The sequence below is a fragment of the Hibiscus syriacus genome, unplaced genomic scaffold (assembly GCF_006381635.1).
Source record: "Hibiscus syriacus cultivar Baekdansim isolate YM2019G1 unplaced genomic scaffold, ASM638163v2 tig00111393_pilon, whole genome shotgun sequence".
NCBI classification, from domain to species: Eukaryota; Viridiplantae; Streptophyta; class Magnoliopsida; order Malvales; family Malvaceae; genus Hibiscus; species Hibiscus syriacus.
In genome coordinates, this window is record NW_024063079.1 from 286,089 (window position 1) to 312,279 (window position 26,191).

The following is a 26,191-nucleotide window of genomic DNA, read 5'->3' on the forward strand; positions in this document are numbered from 1 at the left end:
GCAAAGGCCTTTATACCTAACCACGGCGCTGGACACAGGAGGGAGGGAGACGGGGGAAGAGAGGAAAAGCTTTTGCCTATTCTCTTTCCTCGTCTTCCTTTAACGCTCTGAGCTTTTTCCAGTTTTCAGGCGGGGGGCGAGCTTAAGCTTTTGTCCTTTATCTCTCTTTAACAATAAACTTCTCATCATCATCTTCTTCGTATTGTTTTCTCTCCGTTCGCCGCCATACAGAATCTCGAAGCGTTTCCTTTAAAGGCAACTCACCTTCGATTCTGTAGTGGCGGCTTTCTTTTCGTTGTTCAACGCCGAATGGCCTTCTCTCGACCCGTACGCGCGTTATCTACGTTTCCCATTTTTCATTTTTACGAAAATATGCTTTTGGCCATGATCATTTGATGAAATTATGAGTTTTAATGTGTGATTCTCTGACCTATCGTATTGTTGTTGTTCTGTTTTGTGTTTTCTTCTGGATATGGAATGTTTTCAGTATATCTGAAGTGATTCTTTTCTTTTGTCAAATTTATTTATTTTCCTTTTCGCAGAGTACCAATAACGATTTCTCATGTTTCCCATATATAAAAATAAATAAATATATTTCCATCTGGAAATGTATTTGGAAATATGTAGGTTTGATGGTTAAATTTGCCGCTAAAATTTACTATCCCCCTTGTTTTTTTTATGGTTATACCCCCTTATTTTGGATCATTGTGTATTGTGTTTCTTTTTCTTTTTCATGGCTATTGGTGTTAATTCGTTGATATCTCTGGGAAAGTTTCGCATAAAATGTTGGGTTAATTAATTTGCATCGGGAGTTTTATATGTTATCTTTTACATGGATTTGGTTTTTTTATGGTAACAATAATTATAGAGTATACAAAAAATCAATCATTTATATGTGATTTTTTCTTTGTCATATGATAAACCATTTTGCTTCTCCTTTTATTTGACTTGTTCCACTGCTGGTCTTAGGGCGTGTTTGGTTGAGTAGAAAGTTGGAAAGAAAATTTGATGCGAATAGAAGTGGGAGGAAAGAAAATAAGATAGAGAACCATTTTCCATCCTAATGCCGAAAAACAAATCAAGAAGAGAAAAAAAGAAAGAAAAAAAACGATGTTAGTTTAAAAGTTTCTTTTTCTTTCCTCACATTTTTCAATTCTACCAAGCAATGAATAGAATAAAAATGACCGTAGTTCAATTTCGTCATCTTTCCTACCAAGCAAACCAATGCAAAGAATTCTTTATAGTTTTATAATCCCATTTTCCATCTTTCTAATTTTCTTCTCTCTACCAAGCATAGCCTTACGGATGTTAATTGCTCTAACCAGAGGATAACCATTAACCATTGCACGTTACCTTTGCTTCGGGACGGTTTCTGATATTTGGTATTCGTTGTTGAATGGGGAATTTGAACTGTCAACAAATTAAACATAGGGATATTGGTTTTGTTAGTTCATGGCAGTGTATGCACGGATGCCCCATTATATTGTTATGGTATCTCCACACAACACGGTGGTTTGTCTTAGGTAAAAGATGTTGTGCAGTCTTTGAATACAAGAGCGGTCAATTCTATTAGAGGTTTTTTCCTTTTTTTTTCTTCTTCTTTTCCGGTATCTGTCTTTGTGTTGTTTTTCCTATATGATGATTATGAAGTAGCTTACGTCCTTTAAGACAGATAGCTAATGTTTGCTAATTTTACCCCAGGTTGTGTAGGCATTAATTGAAGTCTGTTATTATCATTCAAGAGTGATGGAATTTGAAAAAAAGAAGAGATGGAGATCTGCGGTGCCACGCCTTTTCAAAAATAAATCAGCTTCTCGATGCTTTTTCCCAAAGGTTAAGCCGGCTACTTCAAGTCCGAGCAGTACGCCTGTGTATCTCAACGTATACGACCTAACGCCCATGAATGGTTATTTTTACTGGGCAGGCCTTGGTATCTTTCATTCTGGTGTCGAAGGTTGGTTGATAACGGGTTTTAGTATAAAATATTTTAATTCTAATTTTTCCTTATATATAATTTCCCAGCTAGTTAATTGAGTTGGAAATATAATGGTAGAAACAATAGGAAGTAGTCGGCATTATAACATTTTATGAATGCAGTGCGCTTAAATTATGTCATAAGATGAAGCAATGCACTTAAATTAAATATGCAATATACAGACATGAAACTCATGTCGTTGCTATTGGGTTTTTGATGTATAGTTCATGGCGTTGAGTATGCATTTGGAGCTCATGACTACCCAACCAGTGGTATTTTCGAGGTCGAGCCACGACAGTGCCCGGGATTCAAGTTTAAGAAATCGATATTCATTGGAACCACATCAATGGACCCTGCACAGGTAAGAGATTTCATGGAGCACTACTCGGAAAGGTACAATGGAGATACATATCACTTGATTGTCAAGAACTGCAACCATTTCTGTGCAGATATTTGTAAGCAGCTGACAGGGAAACGAATTCCTAAATGGGTAAATTGACTGGCAATAATAGGTAAACTATTGCCTCCCCATCGAGCAAGATCGTAAACCGTTTTTCTGATGTCGTCTTCCTTGTCACAATGTTGTATTTGTTACCCGTCTCAAACTTGTCTCTGTGCCAGGTTCAATGCTCAACTGCATTCTTCCTGAAGGCCTTAGAACTTCAGTTGTAAGACACGATCCAAATTACGAACCGCAAGATAGTGAGAAGAAGAGACTACGATCTGCCTTTAGTTGCCTGGCTTTTGTGTCAAGGCAGCGGAAATCTTTGCAACTTCAATCTTCCTCAAAAAACTGCCTACTACCATCATCGGAATCGAAAAAATAGATGGAACAATGTTTTTTGTGGAAAGGAAAGGTAAGAATTAAGGGTTTTTTTTCTTTGGCATTTTGAGTGCATCCCTAGCAAGCTCCAAGAAAAGGCTTTTGATGGTTGAAGATTTGTTTTGGTGTTGTTTTGTTTCTCAGTATGTTGTCATGTTTGTAACACAACACTAATGTGCTGAAAATTGTTAATTTGAGATGCTGATTTATTTATTCCTCTGAGACAGACCAATGAATGTAATTGTCTAAATTAATAAAGTTTTTTTAACCAGTATCCATAATTTTATTATGTGTAGATAATTTTAATCAAAAAATTATGTGTAGATAATTAAGTGATTGAAATTTCATGAAATAAAATAAGAAAAAAAACTACACTAAAATATACTTAGAAAAATGCTGTGTAAATAATAAATGTAATAGTTTTTCTAAATCTTCTGTTGATTTTATTAGAAAAATTAAATTGTTCAACTTTTTATTTAAATTATCATTTTCTCATTTCAATTTTAAATTAGGTAATTAACGTGATATTAAGTAAAAATAAAGCAAATAAATGATCCAATGATTCTAGTTTTTTTTAATAAAGATTTGTTAAATCACTCAACAGATTTTGATTCTTAATATATTCATTTACCTTATCTATTAAAATTATTATTTCAATTTAAAAAAAAATAAAAAAAACATTTATAAGTAATATTTATTGCACCGAAGAAAGTTCAATACTAAATAAATATTAAATAAAATACAGTAAAAATAAGGTATAATGTCCAAAATCAGCTCAACCTTTAGTAAAATGGTATATTTTAAATTTTTTTAGTATTTAAATTTTCAACGTTTTATTTTAAGATAAAAATACTCAAATATTTGATAGAATAATTAGTTTAACTCTTTTTTGTGGAACATTTTAACTCTCAACATTTTATTTTAAGATAAAAAGACCCCTATTTTAAAACATTAATCATGTGTTAATTAAAGATTTTCATTAATAGTGGGGCTTTTCTACGCCAAAATATGTTGGGGTCAAAATACTCTAAAAAATGAGTCAAAATAATCAATTTAATAAATTTCAGTGAGGAAAAAAATTAAAAGATAATTTTTGCAACTGTACGAATTACATTAATATCATCCAAAAAAAAACAATTAGCATTTCAGGAAAATATATATTTATATCCGATAATAAAGGAAACTCTCTTTTTTAACATAAACAATAGAATCAAACAATGACTGTACAGATGGAGAATCCAAACTAGCTTTGACCAAGTAAACCTGCAGGAACCAAAAAAAAAAAAGACATTTCAGATTTACAGTAGTCAACTAACTGTTAATGCGTAATTAGAAAACTCGGGCTCCAAATGAGTGTCGGATATAAATATATATTTTCGAGATGATTTACTTCAAATTTTAACATATTTTGTATATATTTCGAAACAGACATCTTTCCCATGTTCAGATATATTTCAACACAAATTAAAAAGAAAAGAAGAGCCTCAGTAAGATACATAGCTATGAAACCAACAAAAGAACCCTAGGGGTGGCTTATAGCAGATGATCATGGCCATACTTTTCATGAATAAAGTTCACAACATAATTGCAATGGTGTTGTCAGTGTAAACTACGAAAAACTTAACTGAGAATAGATAAACATGCGGAAGCAAGGTTGAAGAATTTATCAATCGTTTCTCTGATGCAAAACACTAGAAAGACTATTATTACCGTCGAGAGCGGCAATGTATATTCGCTTCTCGGCCAACCCGATATCCGAAAGTATCAAACCAACCTGTAGGCAAGAAAAGAAAAGCTATAATGCTTCAACTCTTCATACCATACCAAGTTCAAGCAACATAAAAATGAAGGCAGTTAAAGCAATAGTGTCGTATATACTATAAGCCTCTGATGAATGTCAATGGAGTTGCATTTTATGATTTATCTGAACTTATTAACATAGAATATTTTCTTCAAAGGCCCTGGTTTAGCTTTTATACAAACCGTGGAGAGCAATGTGAGAGACATATCTAAGAGTTCACGCAAATAACATGACAATTTCAAAACAAAGTTGATGGTACATACATACCTCAGCGGCCATCAGTTTTCGGACATTATTAGCATATAGTTGTGGATTATCCTTCTCTTGCTGCGATGGGTGGTAAACAGGTAACCATGTTACCTCCAAGTGATTAACAAATTGACACAGAAGAAAAACCACATGACGCACCTACAAAGGGCAATTTAGACCAGCTTACCAGCATTAATTCCAACAGGAAGCAAAAAAGCTCGTAAAACAAAGCAAACCAACAAAACGTCACCAGAATATTACTGTTACGAACAAAATCAGCATCTTTGTAACTATAGTGCACGAATTATTTGTGTTAAGACAGCCGAATAACTAACAAAAGCAAACCAAAATTTCTCATGTGTTGTCTTTTTATACCCGGTGATCAGTTACATGTATTGATCAGCTACTTAATAAGTAAGAAAAACAATTGATTACCAGAAATCACAAAGCCGTTTTGATTTTGCTTAATGGATACTCACCCCAGATATTGAATCCCAGGCTGGACTAAATCTTTGGTATGGGTACCTTAATATAACAGGCACTACAGGTGCTCCGGCTAAAAAGGCACCAGTCTTGAATGGGAGGAGGAAATCCCCATTAGTTGTTGTTCCTTCTGTTGTCGAGAAGAATATAAATCAAATTTTACTAGTTCTGGATGGGTATAGGAAAATAGATGCTTAGAATGCTAGGAAACACCAACTACACACATAAATATACACTCAGACAGTAGTGCAGGTACCATAAATTAAACCTTGTGATAAATGCATAGAGAATACATAAGATGATTAACCTGGAAAGAGCATCATCATTGGAGCCAATTCATTTTGATGTGCATTACGAACTCTGTCGGTCACAATGCCTGAAAGAGAAAAAGTAAGGCATTGTACTTTTGATCACTTAAAGGCAAAGAACAAGTTGGATGTTGTAAGTTTTTCTACCTGCAACACCTTTGACGTCTGATGATTTCGACTCTCGCTGAACATAGACACAACCAAGACATTTTCTGTAAGAACAAGCCAAATATCATTCATCGCTCCAACTCAAACCAATCTATTTATACTAGGAATGCAACAAACAACACAAAATATAGAAATGGTAGGAAACATACGACACAAAAGAAACATATAACTGTCAAAAGCAAATGGATAAACTGATGCACTCAAAACATTTACCAAAACTGAATATTCTTATTCTAATATAAATGGTTCGCTCGCTAGACATTGCTACAACATAAGATATGAACCTTGTAGATTAGGAGCTTATAGTGAAATAAAGGAAAAAACTATTGCCATAACTCCCATAACTATATCAAGAATTAAAAGGAAAAAAGGAAACAACTTATCAATTTAATAAGAAACAAAAAAACCAACAATGACAACCAAACTGCCGATTGTTTTGCACCAAACCACGGGAGAAATTTACATGGATAAAATGAACTCTCACCCGATAAGACCAATTAAGGGAAGTTTACTCACTGATTTCTTCAGCAATAAAATCCAAGCATTTCAATTCAAAAAACCAAACAAGAGATGTGTCAGTTAAACCAGCAAAAACTTACCTTTTATACCACAATCAACAACCAAAACGAGAAGAGTGGCTAAAGTAAACTGACCTTGGCAACAAAACTTGGAAAGGAAGAGGACATATGATATAAGATATCTAAATATGATAAGTGATTTGATACGATTGCCCCAGGCCTTTCTTGCTCTTCTGACTGTTTGGTACTTCGTAGAAAAATCAAACACCGATAAATAGAAAAATCAGGAAAATATAAAGCAATTACTTCTTATGCATAATTAAATGCATATAAATATCTTTAAAGTTGTCAAATTGGACTACTAAAACTGCTGGATAAGTATAATCCTACCTCAGTTTTTGAATTCTCTTGGGTGTTTGCTGAGTCCTTACGAGTTTCATTAATCCAATAAAATCCTACCGTAAAAAGCAGCAACCTAGATAGAAACCGGCCCGACTGGACAATCACGGCTCGCCTACACCCACCCAAGTGTGCAAAATCTTCCTGCTCTTCCTCCAGATTCGGAACCGAGAATAGCGTAAAAATTCTACAAATCAAGTAATATACGGCCAGAATAGCCATTACCAAAACGAGACGTATAGGGAGAAGCGTGACGAGGGCGATGCCTATCAGGAGTTTCTCTTTCAAGTGCAGCTTTCCACGCCCCATGGAACCGTACACATCATTGCGCACGAAGGCAGCGAATTTCTTCTCGAGCTCCTGGATATCTTCGGCAGCGGATTCAAGGAGAGGGCTGTCGTCGTTGGGGTCTGATTCTCCGGTCTTGGCCGGTTTTGTATTAATGCTATTGAGTTCGGATCCCATGTTGATTCTACGAATCTAATGGTTCCCTAAATATGTTTATTTGTTATATTCAGAGATAATTAATAGATTATATATGGGACTTGGATTTGATCAGAAATGTACGGCGGAGGAAATGAATGTTTAGGATCGGAAACGAAAGCTTTCCTTAGATCAGGGAAAACCGCCATGGATTCTTCTGCAAATCTCTGATCATCGGCCGCCACGTCCCTCGTGAAGGCCTTGGTTTATTACTGGGAAAACCAAATGCCAAAAAATTGGAATTTTCTAAATTATTGATTATTTATTTATTGTTGATAAACAAACAAATATGCAGCGAACGGCAGTCGTTTAATGAAACGCCGATGGAGTTAACCGTTTGATTTCGACTCCAATAACAGTGGGACCGCCATCTAGGCTCTCTAGTTTAGGTAAATTACAAATTTCATCATCAATTTTATCCTCGTTCTATTTTGACTATTAAAATTAAAAAATTTAATTTATTTATTAAACTTTCAATGTATTCTTATTTTGATCACTCGATTAAATCATAAATTTAATAGTGATAGAATGCAAGATGTGCTGATGTGAAACAATTTTTATTATATGAAACCAATATGTCTTTTACGTCATTTTTTTCTTTTTTTCCCCTCCAAAAAAGTAAAATTTTTATAGTTCTATCTATATGTCATATCAATACTATAATTATCATTTTTTGTAGTCTTCTTCAACTACTCAAGATATCGACACACTCATATCGTTGCCTTTTATCACTCAATCAATTTATATTTTACCTAAAATCATTCTAAAACTCATAAAATTTAATCCTAATCTCAAAGCTTGTTAACTCTCAAACCACTTTGATCTATAATATCCAACATTTAAATAATGTGGAATTAAGATATACATCTTGTTTTCTCTTTCTCAACTTTTTCACCGTTGAGATTTGAAAAAAGATGCATTTTTATCATCTAGAAATAAAAAAAATAAAACTAGGTTATTTTTCATATAAAATAAGAAAATATTTTGTGTTTGTTTCATAATTTGTAAAAGAAAAATATATGACCATAATACCGTTAAGTATTAACGATAGAATGACTAAAGTAAAAGTAAATTGAAAATCGAGTGGGTAAATTAAAATATTTAAAAATTTAATTTTAATTATCAACATAAGAGTGAAAATTTGAGTGACGAAATTTTTTATTTATCCTATTTAAATTGAGTAAATAAAACAGTTAACTTTTTTTCACTAGAAAATTGATTGTTGGTAAAATAAATTGAGTGTTGATAAAATATTATCTCTAGTAGACCACTGATTGTTGATAAAATATTATCTCCTTAAACAATAAATTTGTCAAAAAATTTTCTCTCAAAAATAATGATTAAAAAATAATTAAATGAAATTTGAAAACTTAATGAAAAATAAAAACTAAAAGGAATTTAAAATATAATCTGATTAGTTAGATTATATTTTCTATTCAGATTTTCGATTTTATAATAACACATAATTTCTAATTTTACTCCATTGATTCAACCGGTCATATTACCAAATCTGAATGTATCTGGTCCAATTCTGTACAATCATGGTCTTATGTAAGCTTTGGATTCTTACCCTTTCTCAACATTAAGAAAGAGAAAATAAAGGAAAAAGGACTTAACTGCCAAGTGTCGACACAACGCCACCCACCCAATCAGCTGTTTTTCATTACCAAACGAATGCGACGCAAGAGGTCCTGAGATAACTTACAAGTTACGATATTTGGGTGACATTAGTTAATTGCACTATATGTTCCCAAAGTATTCTTATTTTAAATTATTGAATATTTTAATTTCATCCTCAAATTATGAATTTTATTTTAAATCAGTCCTTAAATTTATGTACATTTTAATTTCATCCATAAACTATGACCCTTTTTTAAAATTGGTCCCCAAACTTTTAAATATTCCAATTTCATCCTCAAATTCATCCAAATGTATAATTAGTTTCAACCATAGTTTAACCTAAATTTTATTTTTTTGAAACATATAATAATATAACTTGGCCTAACGATTTTATTATCAAGGGACGTGATTAGTAAATATATGTATTGTTTGGGATGAAATTGAAATGTTCAAAAAGTTTGGGGACAAATTTAAAATGCATGTCAAATTATGAGATAAAATTGGAATATTCAAAAGTTTGAGGATTGATTTAGAATGATAGTCATAGTTTAGGAATGAAATTGAAACATTTAAAAGTTTATAGATTAATTTAAAATGAGGATTGTACTTTAAGGACATTTAATTCAATTAACTCTATATATAACATGCAAATACTTTTTCGATTATAATACATATTAGGGTAACTATATTTTTGTTTCGTTTTGATTCTTAAACTTTTTTTATTTTTCATAATTATATTTAATATTTAGTTCAAGTTTCAATTTAATATACATTATTAAAATCTTAACAGTAATGTTAACGTGTGATCATAAGGTAATATCATATCATCATTGATTTTTTTAAAAAAAAATATCACATCAACTTTTATATTATTTTTAAACAATGAGATATCAAATTAAAATCTAAATTAAACGTTAAGTATGATTTTAAAAAAAATAAAGATTAAGTATCAAAATAGAATAAAATTAATAGTTTAAGCAGTAAACTTATTTTTGTTATGTTTTTAAATAAAACGATATTTTATATTTTTTTCTTAATGTAAAATAAGTGTTTAAATTATAACCAAAGTTAATTTTAGATTCTAGAGAATTTTTTGTTAAAATATGTGTCTAATGTTTTCTCCATTATTTTTAAGTATTTAACGTTTCAGACGTTATATTTTTACGTGTGTACGTCGTGGTAGTCGTCAAAAAATATTAATTGTTATGTGTCACGTTTATATTTATTTGAAAATTTTATTTTTTAATAAAAAAATATTAGAAAAAACATTTTTTTAAAAATCACGTCGTTCCCTCCCTACGCAAACCGCCCTACCCCATTCATCTTCCTCTCTTCCAGTCCATCACTCTCAACTCCTAGTCTTCTTAATACCTAATTAAAACCCTACCCATTAGTTTTAGGGTAGGAGATTTGAGATACCACCCATTAAATTAAGGACTAGGGTTTTAAGAGTTTATGTATTTGGAGCTTTGCAATCATCACAAAAATGATAGTCGGTCAGTGAGTGGATGGTACTGAAAGTGGTGGCGATGACTGAAAATGAATAGTGATGGCTGAAAATGAGGTATAAAATTAGAGGTTTTAAGATTTAGTTTTTTTTAAATTTTAAAGAAATTTGAGGTTTTTAAATAATAATATATTTTTAAATTTTCTAAAATAAAACTTAAAAAAATATATTAGTGACATGTATTAGATAACTGTATTTTTTAAAGATCTTTATAATTCAAACACTTAAAAATATAACGTAAAAAATATTATCATCTTATTTTTAACGAAAAAATCATTATGCACATGAAATTAAATATGAGTATAATTTTAGCATGTTCACGCTTCAATTCAAGATCTGAAAAAAATAAAAATAATTATTTTTATCATTAAGATTACGTAATTAGTTCGAACACATATTTTTATCATAATTAAGAAGGTAAACTGGTAAAGACATGAGCAAATATCCAATCCAACCCGTGGAAACCAAAGCGGTAAAACTTAACCCACAAGCGGGCCATGTCACTGGTACCTTACAATTTACAGGTATCTCTGTTTTCAAAAACCTTCGAGAAGCCCTCTGTCGTTTAGCTTTTGCTCTGCTCTTTTCTCTTACACGTCCTACGCTCCCCAGCTCTCAAAAAACCCAATATCTGTTAATCTCTCCTGACCGTTTTACCCTCCACGCTTACCGAAGACGGTGAAATTGCCGGTATTTGTTGTAAAAATTCAAACTTTATGTTCTTGGAACTCAAATCAGGCGGGAAACAAGCTCACATTTGAAGGTTTCTCACTTTTCGAAGCAATGTCGGTTGCTACTAAGCTTAAGTCATCACAAGAACCGGTGGCGGAACCGCGGGTGATTCTCGGTCAGGCCGGGAACAGGGTTAGGATTTTGGGCGAATTTAAGAGAAGAAACGAAGGTCTAAAAATTCCACAAAGACCGAAAAATGCAGTCTCCCGATGCACACAGTCGATTGTACAAAGAAATGTCTCCATTGACAGTTCTTGTTCCTCTGACTCCTCTTCAAGCAACTCCTCCGTCAAAATGGTAAGCTCTAGGAAAACCGTTAAGCGAAACGGAGTGAAGCCGATCGAAGCCAAGGTTGCTCCAACTTCTAACGAGTCCGTCATGGACTTTTCTCCGGCAATGTCCCCGCCGTTAAAACGATGTGATTGGATCACTCTGTTTTCTGGTGAGCTAGCTATTTTATTTTTAACAAGAGGGAGATATTATTGCTTTGGGATAAAGATTTGATTTTACTGAGACCATTAGTTTATTTTATTTGAACATAGTTGTGCTTTGTTAGATATATGAACATGGTGGTGCCTAATAAATGATGATGACGTTGGTGGTTTAACTATTTAAGGTTCATTCAAGTTTTCTTTGCTGGAGAAGTTGAAAGCTTTTATTACATCGCTTGGTTCTTTGGAAATGACACTAAAGTGAAATAAATGTCTGGAAATTCAGGCATATTTCCTTTCCATGTTAATTGAAATATGTTTCAAACTCATTTCTCGGGTTTGAGCAATTGTGTACGAAGGATATGTTTGAAGGGTTCAAGCAGTTGTGTCGACAGAAAACCCTTTGGTTTTGTCTAAAGCTAATAAAGAAATATACAATTTTGTTATTTTTGCAGACCCTATGTATACTTCTTTCCATGAAAAAGAGTGGGGTGTTCCAGTTCATGATGACGGTAAGCTGTTTGAACTACTGGTCTTTTCACAAGCCTTAGCCTAACTCAGCTGGTCAACGATTCTCAATAAGCGAGACATATTCAGGTACATCTCCTTATGTCTCTCGTTTTCTTCTCTCTTTATTTATTCATTTATATCTAAAGCTATCAACTATAAAAGGAGATGAGAAATAGTTTGATGAGTGTTCTGTTTATTGCTGGATTCTTTTTGCAGGAAGCTTTTCAACAATTTTGATCCTTCATCAATTGCGCAGCTCACCGAGAAGAAGATGATGTCATTGAAAGATGATGGTAGCCTATTGCTTTCCGAAACAAAGCTACGTGCAACACTGGAGAATGCTAAACAGATACTTAAGGTAATTATATGATTATCAGTCTCTCATCCTTACTTAGGTGCATGCCAGTGCCGTATTTGTTATAGTAGTTTCATGTTTGATATTATAGCAAGTTATCGATGATAGTTGCTAATTTGTTGTATCTGCAAACTGCAAAGTTGTTTCCCTTCCCTCTGTTCGCACACCAAGCACTTAAGTTTCCTATGGCAGCTTTCGTGAGCGTGATCAGAAAACAAGATGTAGTTGTATGTTAAAACCCTAAGGTTTTGTTAAAATATTGCAGGTTCAGCAAGAATTTGGGTCTTTCAGCAGCTATTGCTGGAGATTTGTGAACCACAAACCATTAAATAATGGATTCCGTTATGCACGTCAAGTACCAGTTAAGACCTCAAAAGCTGAACTCATGAGCAAGGATATGATGTGGAGAGGCTTCCGATGCGTCGGACCTACTGTTGTTTATTCGTTCATGCAAGTGGCGGGAATGGTTAACGATCATCTTGTAACTTGCTTCAGATACCAACAGTGCTGCAATGCCGATGTCAAAAAGGATATAAAGAAGAATCATGAAACAGAAATGGTAACTAAATATGTGGAGAACTTCTGCTTATCTCGTGAATAAGTTCATCTGAGCAACTTATCCTTTTCTTGATTAATCACACAGATCAATCTTAGTAACGAGAAAGATTGTAGCAGGAGAATGAAGGCCAGATGTTCTGAAATATTGGCGGGTCCTTATTTAGGCCGGCAGATGGTATTATAAATCTTTCTTCATCCTCCCATTGTATTCATCTAGCTAACCAGTTAAGTATTTGTACAATGAGGGTCCTAATTGTCATCTCCCTAGTCTTTGCAGATTATTTGTAACATTATTACTTTAAACCTAGCTGTTTCTTGCCATTTGATTATTGTAATAAAATTATGACTTAAAAAAAATCCATTTCATGGTTTGGTTACCACGGCCAGATTTAAAATTATATATCTAATCATTTTATTGCTAGTGGAAAGTCTGGGTTTCTGCCATTGAGGTATTAGCCTTGTTACTTATAAAAATTGGGTCCACTAAGAGTTCCCCCCTCCCCCCCCCCCCTCGCCGCGGAGTTTGAGCGTAAAAAATATTTAAAGACCACATTGAATTTTTTGAAAAGTTTGAGGGCCTAAGATACATTAAGCCTTTTTTTTCAAAGCGTGCAACTTTCGCATCCACATTCTAACGCCGTTAGCTTGCCGATACAAACCACACAGGTCTACGACTAGTCAAGAGAAATTAACCAACCGCCACGTGGAGATTTCAGAACCCAAACGTTATTATTGCGCATTAAAACATAGAAACGAAGAATTATGGGAATCTCTCCGCTGTAAACGCGTCAATAAATAGCTACTAAGTTTCTCCAAGGACATTTCTTTTTTCTGCGATCTCCATTTTTTTTCTTCTAATTTTATTATTTATCTTGACTCTTTTGGATCGGTCGATTGCCTAATCGATAGGTCCTTTGATCTCCTCAATCTCTTTGAAGGTCAGTAATTTTTTTTCTCTTTTTAGTTTTGAATGCTAGATTTGTTTCCTTCATTTTTTATGACCCTTGAATCCCGATGTTCCTCGTTGATTAATTGTTCTGCGTTATATTTTTTCGTTTGTTATGCTGATTTTCATAAGAGATCTGATGTTTTTTGCATTTGAGATTACTTAATTTCTCAACAATCAAATGAGTCTTTAGAGGCTTTGATTTTGATATGGCGTCCTCCAATTTTTTTTATAAATCCAATTATATTGTATTCTTGCATTTTCTGGTGAAACTGATACTAGTGGATTGTACTTTTGGTGTTTGGTTTGGTTTCAATATGATTTTTATAGGAATCCTAATTTTGGAACAAATGGCAAGTGGGTATGGGGAACCAGCGAGCCATTCGCCCCAGAATCCATCTTGCTCTAGCAACAATGCTAATGGTGATGCTGGTAATTTTGAGTGCAATATCTGCTTTGACTTAGCACAAGACCCCATTGTCACTTTATGTGGTCATCTTTTCTGCTGGCCTTGCCTTTACAAATGGCTTCATGTTCATTCCCGTTCTCACGAATGTCCTGTTTGTAAGGCCCTTGTTGAGGAAGAAAAATTGGTCCCTTTGTATGGAAGGGGAAAATCATCTACCGATCCTAGGTCGAAATCTATCCCGGGTGTTAATATTCCGAATCGTCCAGCTGGACAGAGACCTGAAACGGCTCCTCCACCTGATCCAAATCAGTTTCCCCAAAATGGGTTCGGGTTCATGGGAGGCTTGGGAGGCTTTGGAGGCTTTGCACCAGTGACAACAGCGAGGTTTGGGAATTTTACACTATCTGCTGCTTTTGGTGGACTTCTCCCGTCGCTGTTTAATCTTCAGGGCCATGGATTTCCTGAAGCGGCCATGTTTGGTCCAGCTGCTGGGTTTCAACATTCATATCATGGTGGCCATGCTCATGGATATCACCATCACCACCACCACCACCACCACCATCGTACCGCACAAGGCCAGCAGGATCATTATCTGAAGATGCTGTTTTTGGTTATCTTTGTGTGTGTTATCTTTGCAATGATTTATCAATAGGTCAAATCTGCTATCAAAGCATGAATTGCTGACATATTTTAGGATTGTCAGTCCGATATCTTGTGTAAATCTATCAAATGCATTTTCGTTTTTGTTTTTTGCTTGGTGTTTGGGAATTTATTGTATAGTACTTCCGATATCCATTTTTGTTTATTTGATGGTTGCCATTAATATGTGGAATGCTGTTGGTTTGCTTTTGTGTTAGTGTATTGGGAAATATTTTGCTCCTCTATGGTTGAAAAGTATCATTGTGTTATAGCATCTTCAATATACTCTGATTTTTTCCCTCCTGTGCATCTTTGCCTTCTTTTATAACAGTTTCAGCAAAATTCTTGAGTCATGAGAGCAAGGTCATGTATTTTCAGCTTATTTATTGGAATTCTAGTCACAATATTTTCAAGTGTTAGGTGAAAATGAAATGCAGTGGTATTTTATGTGCCTACTGCCTAGCTATTCATAAGTTAGAGCTTCCTGCATTTTAAATAGATTGTCTTTGCCTTCTATATTTCATGGTCACTGGTTATTTCTTTAGTATATAAAAGGGGATGGCAGAGTTGAACTAGATAGATGGTTGAATATCAATAGTGTAGGTGGAGTTTTTTTCTCCCTGCGGTTAAAGCTTTGATATAAGCATTTGCATAGTTATCAACACATCCTCAAAGTTTGATTTCCACTGTTCTTTCCCCTCATTTGAGACTTTATGAACAAATGGTTTTATTTATGCAGTGATAAAGAAATGGTTCCCTTTTTGGACCGGAGTTATAGAGCAATTCCATGTGTTTGCATAGTTGTTCACATATTGCTCGACACCGCTTGAGTTTGCAAACCCAGGTTGTGATTCTAGTGCTAATTGTGCATGGAGCCATGGACTACGAATATCAACTAGAGAGATAATACAGCATTCATTGCTCTTTTTTGCTAACAATGCATATTAGCTTACTTGCTATTTTTCGCCTGTCTACATGGATATGCACATCAGTAGTTATGTATTGCTACAGATGATGGTGTATGTCGTTTCTTGTTGTCAGCGGTCCGCTGGTTGGGACATGGAACTCTACCTTTTCGAAACGGGAAGCAATGCCTTTCTGTGGATCTTCTCCTGTCATGTGTACACACATGCAGGCTATAGCATAAGTTGGTGGTGTTGGTACTGGAAAAGGATCTATATGATCAAAATGATGGTGGCGTCCAGTGATTGTTTAGTCCTTTAGATACTTTCAAACAACCACCACATGATTTGTGGCTATTGCAAGTGTTATTTTTATCCGTTATACTTGTGGATTTGAATTGTTGGTATCTGTTTCATTTACTGGCATGTGGTCCTAAAGTGGCTTCATTTTTTCAGCTTCCTAGTGTTATCTGATCCACCAATTTCAAAGTTTTTGTTGTTGTTGTTGATTGTTATGGCTCTTTAGTTCATCGGATTAAGCTTTAAGCACATGGGTTGAAGGAGGTCTGGTGAACCTGCAGATTTGAAAGTTTTTGCTTCATCTCAGCTAATCTTCTTCTACTATTATGTAAAAATGATATTAGGAGAAAGAAAATTACTTGAGATGATGCAAAAAACTATAATATCCTCAACCTTGATTTCATGGACCTGGAACCATACAACGTTGTTAATGAGAATGTTCAGAAACACATCATGAATGCACACCTTGCTCTGAAGAAATGGCCTTCCATTTCACCACTCCCTGAAATTGATTTTTCAACCTCGGACTTTTGGGTCAGACTCCATAATTGACCATTGAACTCAATGACAATAGGGAATAAATTTCCATCTTTCATTTGTATTGATGAAAAAGACGAAAAGTTGTAGAGAAATTATAAAACATAGTGGATTCAGGCGTTGTCGTGTAGTTGGTTATTACGTTAGTCTAACACATTGCCGGTCTCCGATTCAAGTTCGGGCGACGCCAGTTATGTTCATTTCAAGCATTTTTTATTTCGATAGAAAAGGAGGAAAAATTAAAATTTTGCGCCGTTGCTGGGGATCCGCGTGACAGGCAGAAATACTTGCCACTATACTACAACGAGAGAAGGTTTGTTATTCACGTTAACTATGAATAAACTACAGCTGTCAACGTTGATGGACCACTGCTAGTAGGGCTCAAACTAAAACGGAAAATAAAGATATTGTCGTCCAATTTGCTTATGAGAGAGTACCGGGCTCTTCCTACCATTGTGGGTTCTTAGGTCACAACAACAAAGGCTGTATGCTAAAGCAGTCGAATGACAGGCACAGCTCCTCTTCCAAAAACTTTCGCCCATGTTCCACCTGCGTCACTCTGATAAGTAAAATCGACTCAATTTATCTTTTACTTTTCTTGTTATAGTCCGTTCAATCCTTTGTTTCATGTAAATTTCAGTCCAATTAAAAAAATCAATATTTTTTCTTAGTAGTGATAAGTAGATGTATCCTACTCTAAAATTTTAATTATTATATTTACTCTAATCATTTATTTACCAGTATATTAAATATGTTTACAATATATAGGGAAGCAATCACTTTTAATGATTATTATAATTTATGATTTACAAATTTATTTTAATATTATATTTTTTATTTATTAACATATAAATTATAATAAAAAAGAATTACAATAATTTTGTGGAGATTGAGTCTAAAATATATTAAATGAAATAAATTTATTTTTATATAAATAATAATAATAATCTAATAAAATATATATTTATGATAATCTTATATTTTATCAATCAAACACTTGATCTAATTTCATGTACATTTGAAAGAAAGAAAGAAAATCAAAATGGAATGGCTGTGTGTTTCAACTTTCTCAGTAAGGAAATCTGCCAGTCATCCGAATATGTTCAAGGGTTCTTCCAAGACCAAATTTGTAAACTGCCGAATGGCCTGCTCTAAAACCATCTCCATATACAGGCGATGTGTCTGATTCAATTTGAAGCTTGAAGAACTCCCCTAGCTTCCTCTCGAATTCAGGCCTTTTCCCTTTTCTTAATCTAATAGAGCTTGAGGATGATGTCGGTGCGACATTGCTACTAGGAGATGAATCGAGCTGAGTAACTAACCACATGTGCGCTAATACCTGACAAATTCCTTCTTCGACGTCCTGACGGAGAGTCTGGAAACCTGACAAACAAGTAGAGCACATTCTCAGCCAATGTTTCTATATTCGAAACCGAAATATCTTTTCTTTTTGTACGTATTAAGATAGAAATGGAAAGTACCATGAAGTCGCATCCATGCATGCATCATCTCGTGAGCTAAGATTGACCCAGTCAGTAACCTGCGTGAACAAAATTTTCGATCTTTCATCGACTACATCAACTTGAAGATTAAGTGTAACATCGAAGTTAGCATCATCTGCAACAAATATCCGACACTCGAGAAAGGGGCACATAAGTTAGATAAAGAAGAGGCTATCAATACTACAATTCTTTCAAGCAGTTTCCCTGTTGAGTTCACCCTTTTCGGTTCACTTCATTACTTTTTAAACTACGAACATCATAATTCCTATAGATTTGAAAATGCTAGGTGGAAACAACCATGGAAAATAATACAATACATTGGCAGGCCATATAAAATGAGAATTGCAGTCACTTCGCATCTAAGTGTCAATTTGTAGGGTTCTGTTATTATGTCCAAGGCAAGATTTCCGATCCCAAAACTTGGTCGCCTTAGAATCTGATGATTTCATGTTGAAGATGGTATAAATCTTTGAGCGATACAAAATCCACCAATGGAAATTTTCAAGGTTATATCGAATGTTAAAGCAAAAAAGAATTTCCAATATTCTTACAGTGCTGACAGTTTGTTCCTCATAAAGGCAGAGTCCTCTCGTCTCTGGTATATGATAATGGCCCTGCATAACAAAAATTATAGAATGCAATCATTACACAAACAAAGAAGTGATAACACTTTCTCTCACAAGCTATAATGCTCCTACTCTGCATTTTTCTTAAATTCCCCATATCTAACACATCCAGAAATGAGTATAGAGATATGATCCTCCGAAGACCCTTCAAATACATGAAAAAACTTAAGAAGATTGTACAAATCCGTGCTGGACACATCCATATCCAACACTCACACCCAAGTCATACTAACATAGCTTGAAAGCGTTTCCATTTAGCACTAAGACAAGATTGAAAACATGGTATTTCAAAAAAAAAAATATTAAGCAGAAGCATGCCCAGAGCCGTCCGATTTAAAGCCTTTCATTCCATCTTAAAATCTAAAAACATAACTTACATTCTTTTCTCCCTCTCTGGCTTCATTTAAAGCCTGCCTTTCAACAAGGAGTAATGGAATTTGCTGCTCGACTTTCATATTTAACCCTTCGTAAAACTCTTGTATATCGAGATAAAGGGGTTGGCATTCCTTGTTATCCGTAACTGCAGAATCTAGACACTCCAGGCAAAGCTTCCGCCCATCATCGAGGGCAACATATCCAGTGTCTCGTGGCTGCATACGATGAGCAAAAGTGCCATGCATTCAACCTTTGTTCTCTCCGTCTTCAGAAATAGTAGCCATGATTTTACTCTGTTAGGGGTGTTTGGATTGGGGAAAGAAGATTCCCTGGGGGAAATTTTTTACATTTTCCCAACAGTGGCACTTTGGGATATTTTACCGGAATATCATTCCCCCAATTACCTAAGTATTTATCATTTCCTATGGTTTTGAACTAAATGTCCTAAAATCATTTTTTTAAAAAATATTATTTTTTATCATTAAATTGTTTTAGATTTACAAAAAAGTTCACAATTAGAATTTTATATGAAGTTCAGAGGTTAAAATAAAATTAAACCCTTTCATTAAACCTATTTATCTTTTAAATTTTGTAAAAAATTATATAAATTTTATGAATTTAAATTTTATAAAGAAAATATATAAATTAAAAATAGTAAAATTATATATTTTCTATGATCTTTTATACAAATATTTTCATTTGAATATTTAGAATTCAGCTTGTTAAAAAATAAATATATAATAAGGACAATTTGGTAAAATATACATCCCAGTAATCTTTTATTTATTTAACCAAACACTATAATCTTGCATTCCTGCTAAACAAACCAAATACAATAATGAAACATTCTCAGTAATGAATTAGGTAATATTACATTCCAGTAATCATATTCATAGAGGTAATGCTACATTTCATGAATCAAACACACTCTTAGATTAAATAAGATCCTATCATCATACTCACCTCTATTCGCTCACAGCTGCAACATCGTGGAGTACCATCATGTTCGTGAGAGGGGCAGTACTTCTGGATCCAAAAAGGATGCGCCCTATATTCAATAAGACCAGCAGTGTTTGTTGGAATCTGTCAAAAGTATATATGCCGAGAGACGACACCAACCACCAATGAGCAATATGTAGTAAATTTAAGTTCTTCCATTTTAAAAGTAGTTAAAAAGAAGTAAAAAATGAAAGATTTGTATGTGATAAGCACATAGGGGCTTCCTATATATCAAAGTTCATTTCAAAACTCCAAGTTCCCTTGAATTACTTTCCATCCTTTAAACTCAACACTACATCTGGTGATATAAACTAATGACCTACTCCTGACGCCACCATTTATCCATAAGTCTATTGAATGGTTTTCATATGTACTTGTACTATGACCTTCAGGTTTAGGTTTATTTAGCACTTGGTGTTTCATTATTAGGTAAAAACATATGGAGAACATGAAACACACATTCATAATTTGGTATTACTATAAGTGTGCTGTTGGCATTTAACATTTGTAATATATAACCTCAGTGACATATGCAGAATTCATAATAATCCCACCTTTAACGTTTATGCATAGAGTGACTTACAGATGAAAGAAATTTAAAACAAATAGAAAATAAGCCAAAAAAGCTTACAAAGTGGCTGCAAACGTCACATTTTGGATGGTAACGCTCCTTGTAGCAAGATTTATGAAAACGATAATTCCCAGACATAGAGAACTGCAGAAAAATGTGGACATCTAAATTAGCTTATTCATCAATGAAATATCTAGTGAAAGAACCACAGACAACAACGTTGATAGCTACCAAAAGGTCCGCTAGAAATGTAACTTTGTACCTCATAATCAGAAATTTGAAGGTTGCAAGCATGGCACCGGAAACATTCTGGATGCCAAAATGCATTGAGGCAATTCAGAAATCTCCCATGACCGATCTCAGTATTGCAGCCAGCACAAATCCTACATAAAGATTAATTTTGTCATGGAAGAAAAGAAAGAAATGGAGTCCAAGTTATAGCAACAAATCTTTGGAAGATGCAGCATAATTGATGCCAAAGAAAACCATTTACTAGAATATATTTGCTAGGATAAAAGCTCAAAGATAAATCCATCGATAAACCCTGATTGTATAAGCTGGGGTAAAATATTTATTTGCATATACTTGTATCCCATCGGAAAATGGACTGGAATAGGTAGATACTTATTTGCATTTTCATATTGGGGAGGAGATTCAAAGCACAAGCTTTCTTGTAAAGCTCTTGCAAGTTGCTCATCTTCCTCTAGTTGAGATTCATCATCTACCCAATAATTTGAGAAATTTAATAATTCAACTTATGGCATGCTAGATTACAAGGATAAGTATGGAAGAGAAAGAACATCCTATTGGCAACTAATTCGCTTATATCATAATATACATAAAAAAAAGAACATGCATATCATGTTTCTCCCCTTCTGACTTCCCTTTAGAAGGGATAGGGCAATAGCTCGATCTATCTCTTCATTTTCATGCTCCTGCCACACATCCTACATCGAGGTTGAAACCAAGATATAACATATTAGAAGTTAATTAAACTAACTCCAATACCTATTTGTGCAAGAAAGTATTCTTCGATGCAACCTATGCTTCATAATCCAATTTCAACATGTCTACGACACAACCTAGCCAATCCAGCAAGTGATAGGACCTTTATGCATGTACCAGCAGCAACATTACATGTAGTAGGACGGGATTGATCATCAAAAAATTCAAGAACACATAGAAATAGAAATGGTAAAAGATATATACCCTTGCGCCAGATGGTGCATTAAATTGAGGATCTTCTGCATAATCTCCATGATAATGTTCCTCTGAGTTCTTTTGGCCAGAGCCCTTAAAAATCTTTTTAATCCAATCCATAATGCAAGGTGTTAACCGCTCATAATCAATAAGGTTTCTGCCTGCAAATAGAACATACATTCAAGGAAATAAACACAAAGATACTGCAAAATATATGTTCTCAAACTGAAGTCAATTTAAATATATGCCAAAAGAGGAAGCTTTGCAATTCATGCTTTAAGTGAAGAATCATCAATGAACGAAGCTTGTGTTGTAGTTGGAGAAGAAAGGGAAGATCAAGGAAGTGAGCGGGATTCGAATGAGCATGAATTGGGGATGGAAGAGGAACGAGGGTTAGGGATTTTGGGAAGTAAATTGGGAATTGAATTGAAAGATAGAAATGAAGCACGAGGGGAAAAAGAATGGGTTGAAGCAGTCTAAAGACAGAACAAGGAGGATAAGCCCAACCGGATGGCCCAGTACCTGTGATAACAAAGAATCAATTTGTTAGGCAATCTGTTAGTAAAGTTAGATTCCTGTAACAGCCTGTATAAAAATAAAACTGCTGTGTAAACAATATTTCCCTTATGAAATGAATGATGCATTTTTCTTCTCTATCAACTCTCTCTTTCATCTAAATTCTTCTCCTAAACCTTTTCTTTTCTTTCAATCTATAACAATTGGTAATCAGAGCTACGATTCTGGCAAGGGAAATTTTTTAAGGGCATGCCAAAGAAGAATCAATCTATGGCGGAAACTGATTTAGCTGGGATTCAGAAATAGATTGAGGACCTAGCTGCGTTGGTGAAACAAGGCCAAAATAAGACAAATCCACCTAAATGGTGTGAGACTCAGGAAAATAGGATTACTGCACTGGAGGCAAGGATGAACATGAATCATGGCTATGTGGAGGATATTTTGAAGATCTTAACGGGCAGAAATGGTGAACAAGAGCAATCTGCATGTGATCAGGTATACACTCCTAATAACTCTAAAAATGGAGAGAAAAATAATGTTTTGGTGACGGTAGTGAAGGATAAATCACGATTCAACTATAAAACTGATGAACCTGGAATTTTGAAGGATAAGCCTGATGCTTGTTTAGCCCTTAAGAACAGTTGTAGGCCTGAGAATCAAACGGGGGAAAACAGTAACACTAGACCTGTTATGTGGGGACTGGAAGCTGAAAAAAGGGGTACATGGGGCTCATTTAACAGTTCAGGAAGTATGTGGCACAGACCAAAAATAGAACTTCCTTTCTTTGAGAGAGTTAATCCTAGAGGGTGGATCCAGAAATGTTTGAAGTATTTTTCTATTTGCAGTGTGCTTATGGAACAGAGAGTGGAGGTAGCCAATATGTATTTAACTGGAAAAGCAGAAATATGGTTTGATGGGTATATAATGCAGAAACACCATGTCAATTGGCATGAATTTGAAGCTGATATATGTCACAGATTTAGTGATAGATCATTTTCTGATATTGTAGTGGAGTTTACTAAGTTGATACAGAAGGGGTCTGTAGAGGATTATCAGGAGAAGTTTGAAGAGCTACAACCTTATATGCTTTTACAGAATCCTACTTTGACTGAAGAATTTTTTGTGTCACTTTTTATTAGTGGACTCCGAGATGATATTAAGCATAGGGTTAAGGCCTTAGACCCTAAGAGCTTGTGTAAAGCATGTAAACAAGCCAAGCTATATGAACTATCAGTAGAATTTGAAAGTAGATGATTCAGGCATTCTTTTAAGGTCCCACCCTATCCAAACCCCATACCTACATCCAAGATAAAAGCCTTACCAGTAGCCATAAAACCTACTTCTATGTCAAATCCAAAACAAAATCTGATTGATTATAGAAGGCAAAACAGTCTCTATTTTAAATGTGGTGAAAAATATATTCCAGGTCATCAGTGTAAAACCTGGCAGTTAAATATGATTACTGAGGAAATTGATACTTCTCTAGTAGAAGTATGTCCTACTGAGACAGAGCAGTTTCAACAAGAAGAAGAGGAGAATCTAGAAATCTCTATGAATGCTATTACTGGTTGCATTGGCCATAATACATTAAGAATCCATGGTACTATTCAAGGAAAATCATTGAGTAACTTAATTGACAGTGGCAGTACACACAGTTTCTTGACTCCTAAATGGGTTGATGTTGGCATACAGGTTAATACTGCTTATCCTTTGGCCATTACTGTGGCTAATGGACAACAATTGTTCAGTTCTGCTAGATGTAACAAGGTCCAATGGGAAATGCAGGGTCATATTTTTTTTACATGATTTTAGGTTGCTTAAATTGGGAGGAAGTGACATGGTCTTGGGAGTTGATTGGATGAAATTATTCAGTCCAATTTTGATGGATTTCAATAATATGACCTTAAGTTTTGATCATGGAGGAGAAAAAATTTGTATTCAAGGTCAACAGCTTTCAACTGAATTACATCAAATATCAGGAGCTACATTACTTAAAATGACTGCAAGGGATTCTGATGTTATGGGTCATATTGTCCTATTAACTATGGCAGGAAACTATTCCTCTGTTCCTATTGAATTGCAACCTATCTTGGATAAATACAACAAGGTTTTTGCTGAACCTAAAGGACTACCTCCTCAAAGGACACATGACCATACAATTCCACTGGTATCTACTGCCACACCAGTTAATCTAAGGCCTTATAGATTTCCTCACAATCAGAAGACTAAAGTTGAAAAGCAAATAGCTAATATGGTTTCTTCTTCTATTATTCAACCTAGCAGGAGTCCTTTTGCCTCTCCTTGCCTTCTTATTAAAAAGAAGGATGGTACTTGGAGGTTTTGTGTGGACTATAGAAAACTGAACAGTTTGACAATCAAAGATAAATTTCCTATTCCTATAGTGGAAGACTTGTTGGATGAGTTACATGGGGCAGTTTATTTTTTCAAAGATTGATTTGAGGTCAGGATATTGGCAGATCAGAATTCAACCAGATGATATCTATAAGACAACCTTTAGAACTCATCAGGGGCATTATGAGTTTAAGGTAATGCCTTTTGGCCTTACTAATACACCTGCTACATTTCAATCTCTCATGAATGAATTATTCAGTTCTTTTCTTAGAAAATTCGTTTTAGTTTTCTTTAATGATATTCTGGTGTACAGTGGCAGTATGAAACAACATGTTGAACATTTACAGCTTGTTTTGGAAGTTTTGGCAGTGAATCAGTTATTTGCAAAAATGTCCAAGTGTTTTTTTGGACAGACTAAGGTGGAATATCTGGGTCATATTATTTCTGCTGCAAGAGTGTCTACAGACCCTAGTAAGGTGGAAGCTATGCATACTTGGCCCAAGCCTAAATCCCTTAAAGCTCTTAGAGGATTTTTAGGGTTGACAGGTTATTATAGAAGATTTATAAGGAATTATGGCATTATTAGCAGACCATTAACACATATGTTAAAGGAGGATGGGTTTCAATGGACTTCTGCTGCTTGTTCTGCTTTTGAAGAACTTAAAAGGGCTATGAGTTCTACTCTAGTATTAGCTCTACCAGATTTTTCTAAGCCCTTTTATCTAGAAACAGATGCTATTTATGGAGGTGTGGGGGCTGTTCTATCACAAGAGGGTAGGCCTATTGCTTATTTGAGTAAAGCTTTAAGTCCTAGACATTCAACTTTATCTATCTATGAAAGAGAATATCTTGCTATTCTCTTGGCTGTTTCTAAATGGAGACATTACTTGGAAAGTAAACCTTTTGTGATTAAGACTGACCATGAGCCTTTAAAGTTTCTTCTAGAACAGAAACTAACTACCACTATTCAGAAAAAAGGGTTGACAAAGCTGTTGGGATTAGACTATACTATTCAGTATAGAAAAGGAAAATTGAATGTAGCTGCTGATGCTTTATCTAGGAGATGGGAGGAGCAAGCTCAGTATTTGGCTATGGGAGTGACAGTTTTGGTGCCTACTTGGATTCAAGATATTGAAGAAAGCTACCAAGGTGATTCTTTAGCTCAGAATTGGATTTCAATTCTGACTATTACTCTTTCTGCTGACTGTAAGTGGAAATATTCTAAGGTTGTTCTTCGATATGATGGGAGAGTTTATGTTGGAGCTAATGGGAGCCTTAGAGTGAAGATTATACAATCTCTACATGATTCTGCTCAGGGGGGACATTCTGGGGCACAAGCTACATATTACAGAATCAGGGCAAATTTTTATTGGCCAAACCTAAAATCTATGGTTGCT

General features: G+C 34.5%; 2 protein-coding genes and 3 pseudogenes across 3 annotated transcripts; 3 read left to right on the forward strand and 2 right to left on the reverse strand.

The window, feature by feature from the left end:
- Positions 1 to 667: 667 nt before the first annotated feature.
- LOC120160820 lies at positions 668 to 2,839 on the forward strand (annotated as a pseudogene).
- Positions 2,840 to 3,963: 1,124 nt separating this feature from the next.
- Positions 3,964 to 7,466, reverse strand: LOC120160848 (lysophospholipid acyltransferase LPEAT1-like). Of its 2 annotated transcripts, XM_039171170.1 has the most exons (9): positions 6,716 to 7,466; positions 6,461 to 6,562; positions 6,292 to 6,329; positions 5,787 to 5,851; positions 5,639 to 5,707; positions 5,328 to 5,461; positions 4,867 to 5,007; positions 4,509 to 4,572; positions 3,964 to 4,061 (listed from the first exon to the last, which is right to left on the reverse strand). In XM_039171170.1, exons 1-9 carry the CDS (start codon positions 7,187 to 7,189, stop codon positions 4,042 to 4,044), a joined length of 1,107 nt encoding a protein of 368 aa, XP_039027101.1. In that variant the 5' UTR covers positions 7,190 to 7,466; the 3' UTR covers positions 3,964 to 4,041. The 2 variants fall into 2 exon arrangements, with proteins under 2 accessions (XP_039027101.1, XP_039027100.1); XM_039171169.1 differs by lacking the exon at positions 3,964 to 4,061 and having other exon boundaries at positions 4,302 to 4,572.
- A 3,553-nt stretch (positions 7,467 to 11,019) lies between these two features.
- Positions 11,020 to 13,228, forward strand: LOC120160836 (annotated as a pseudogene).
- A 519-nt stretch (positions 13,229 to 13,747) lies between these two features.
- On the forward strand, positions 13,748 to 15,023 carry LOC120160883 (E3 ubiquitin-protein ligase RNF185-like). The gene is made up of 2 exons (XM_039171208.1): positions 13,748 to 13,858; positions 14,197 to 15,023. Exon 2 carries the CDS (start codon positions 14,217 to 14,219, stop codon positions 14,925 to 14,927), a length of 711 nt encoding a protein of 236 aa, XP_039027139.1. The 5' UTR covers positions 13,748 to 13,858; positions 14,197 to 14,216; the 3' UTR covers positions 14,928 to 15,023.
- A 2,699-nt stretch (positions 15,024 to 17,722) lies between these two features.
- On the reverse strand, positions 17,723 to 22,199 carry LOC120160801 (annotated as a pseudogene).
- Between the last annotated feature and the right edge of the window lie 3,992 nt (positions 22,200 to 26,191).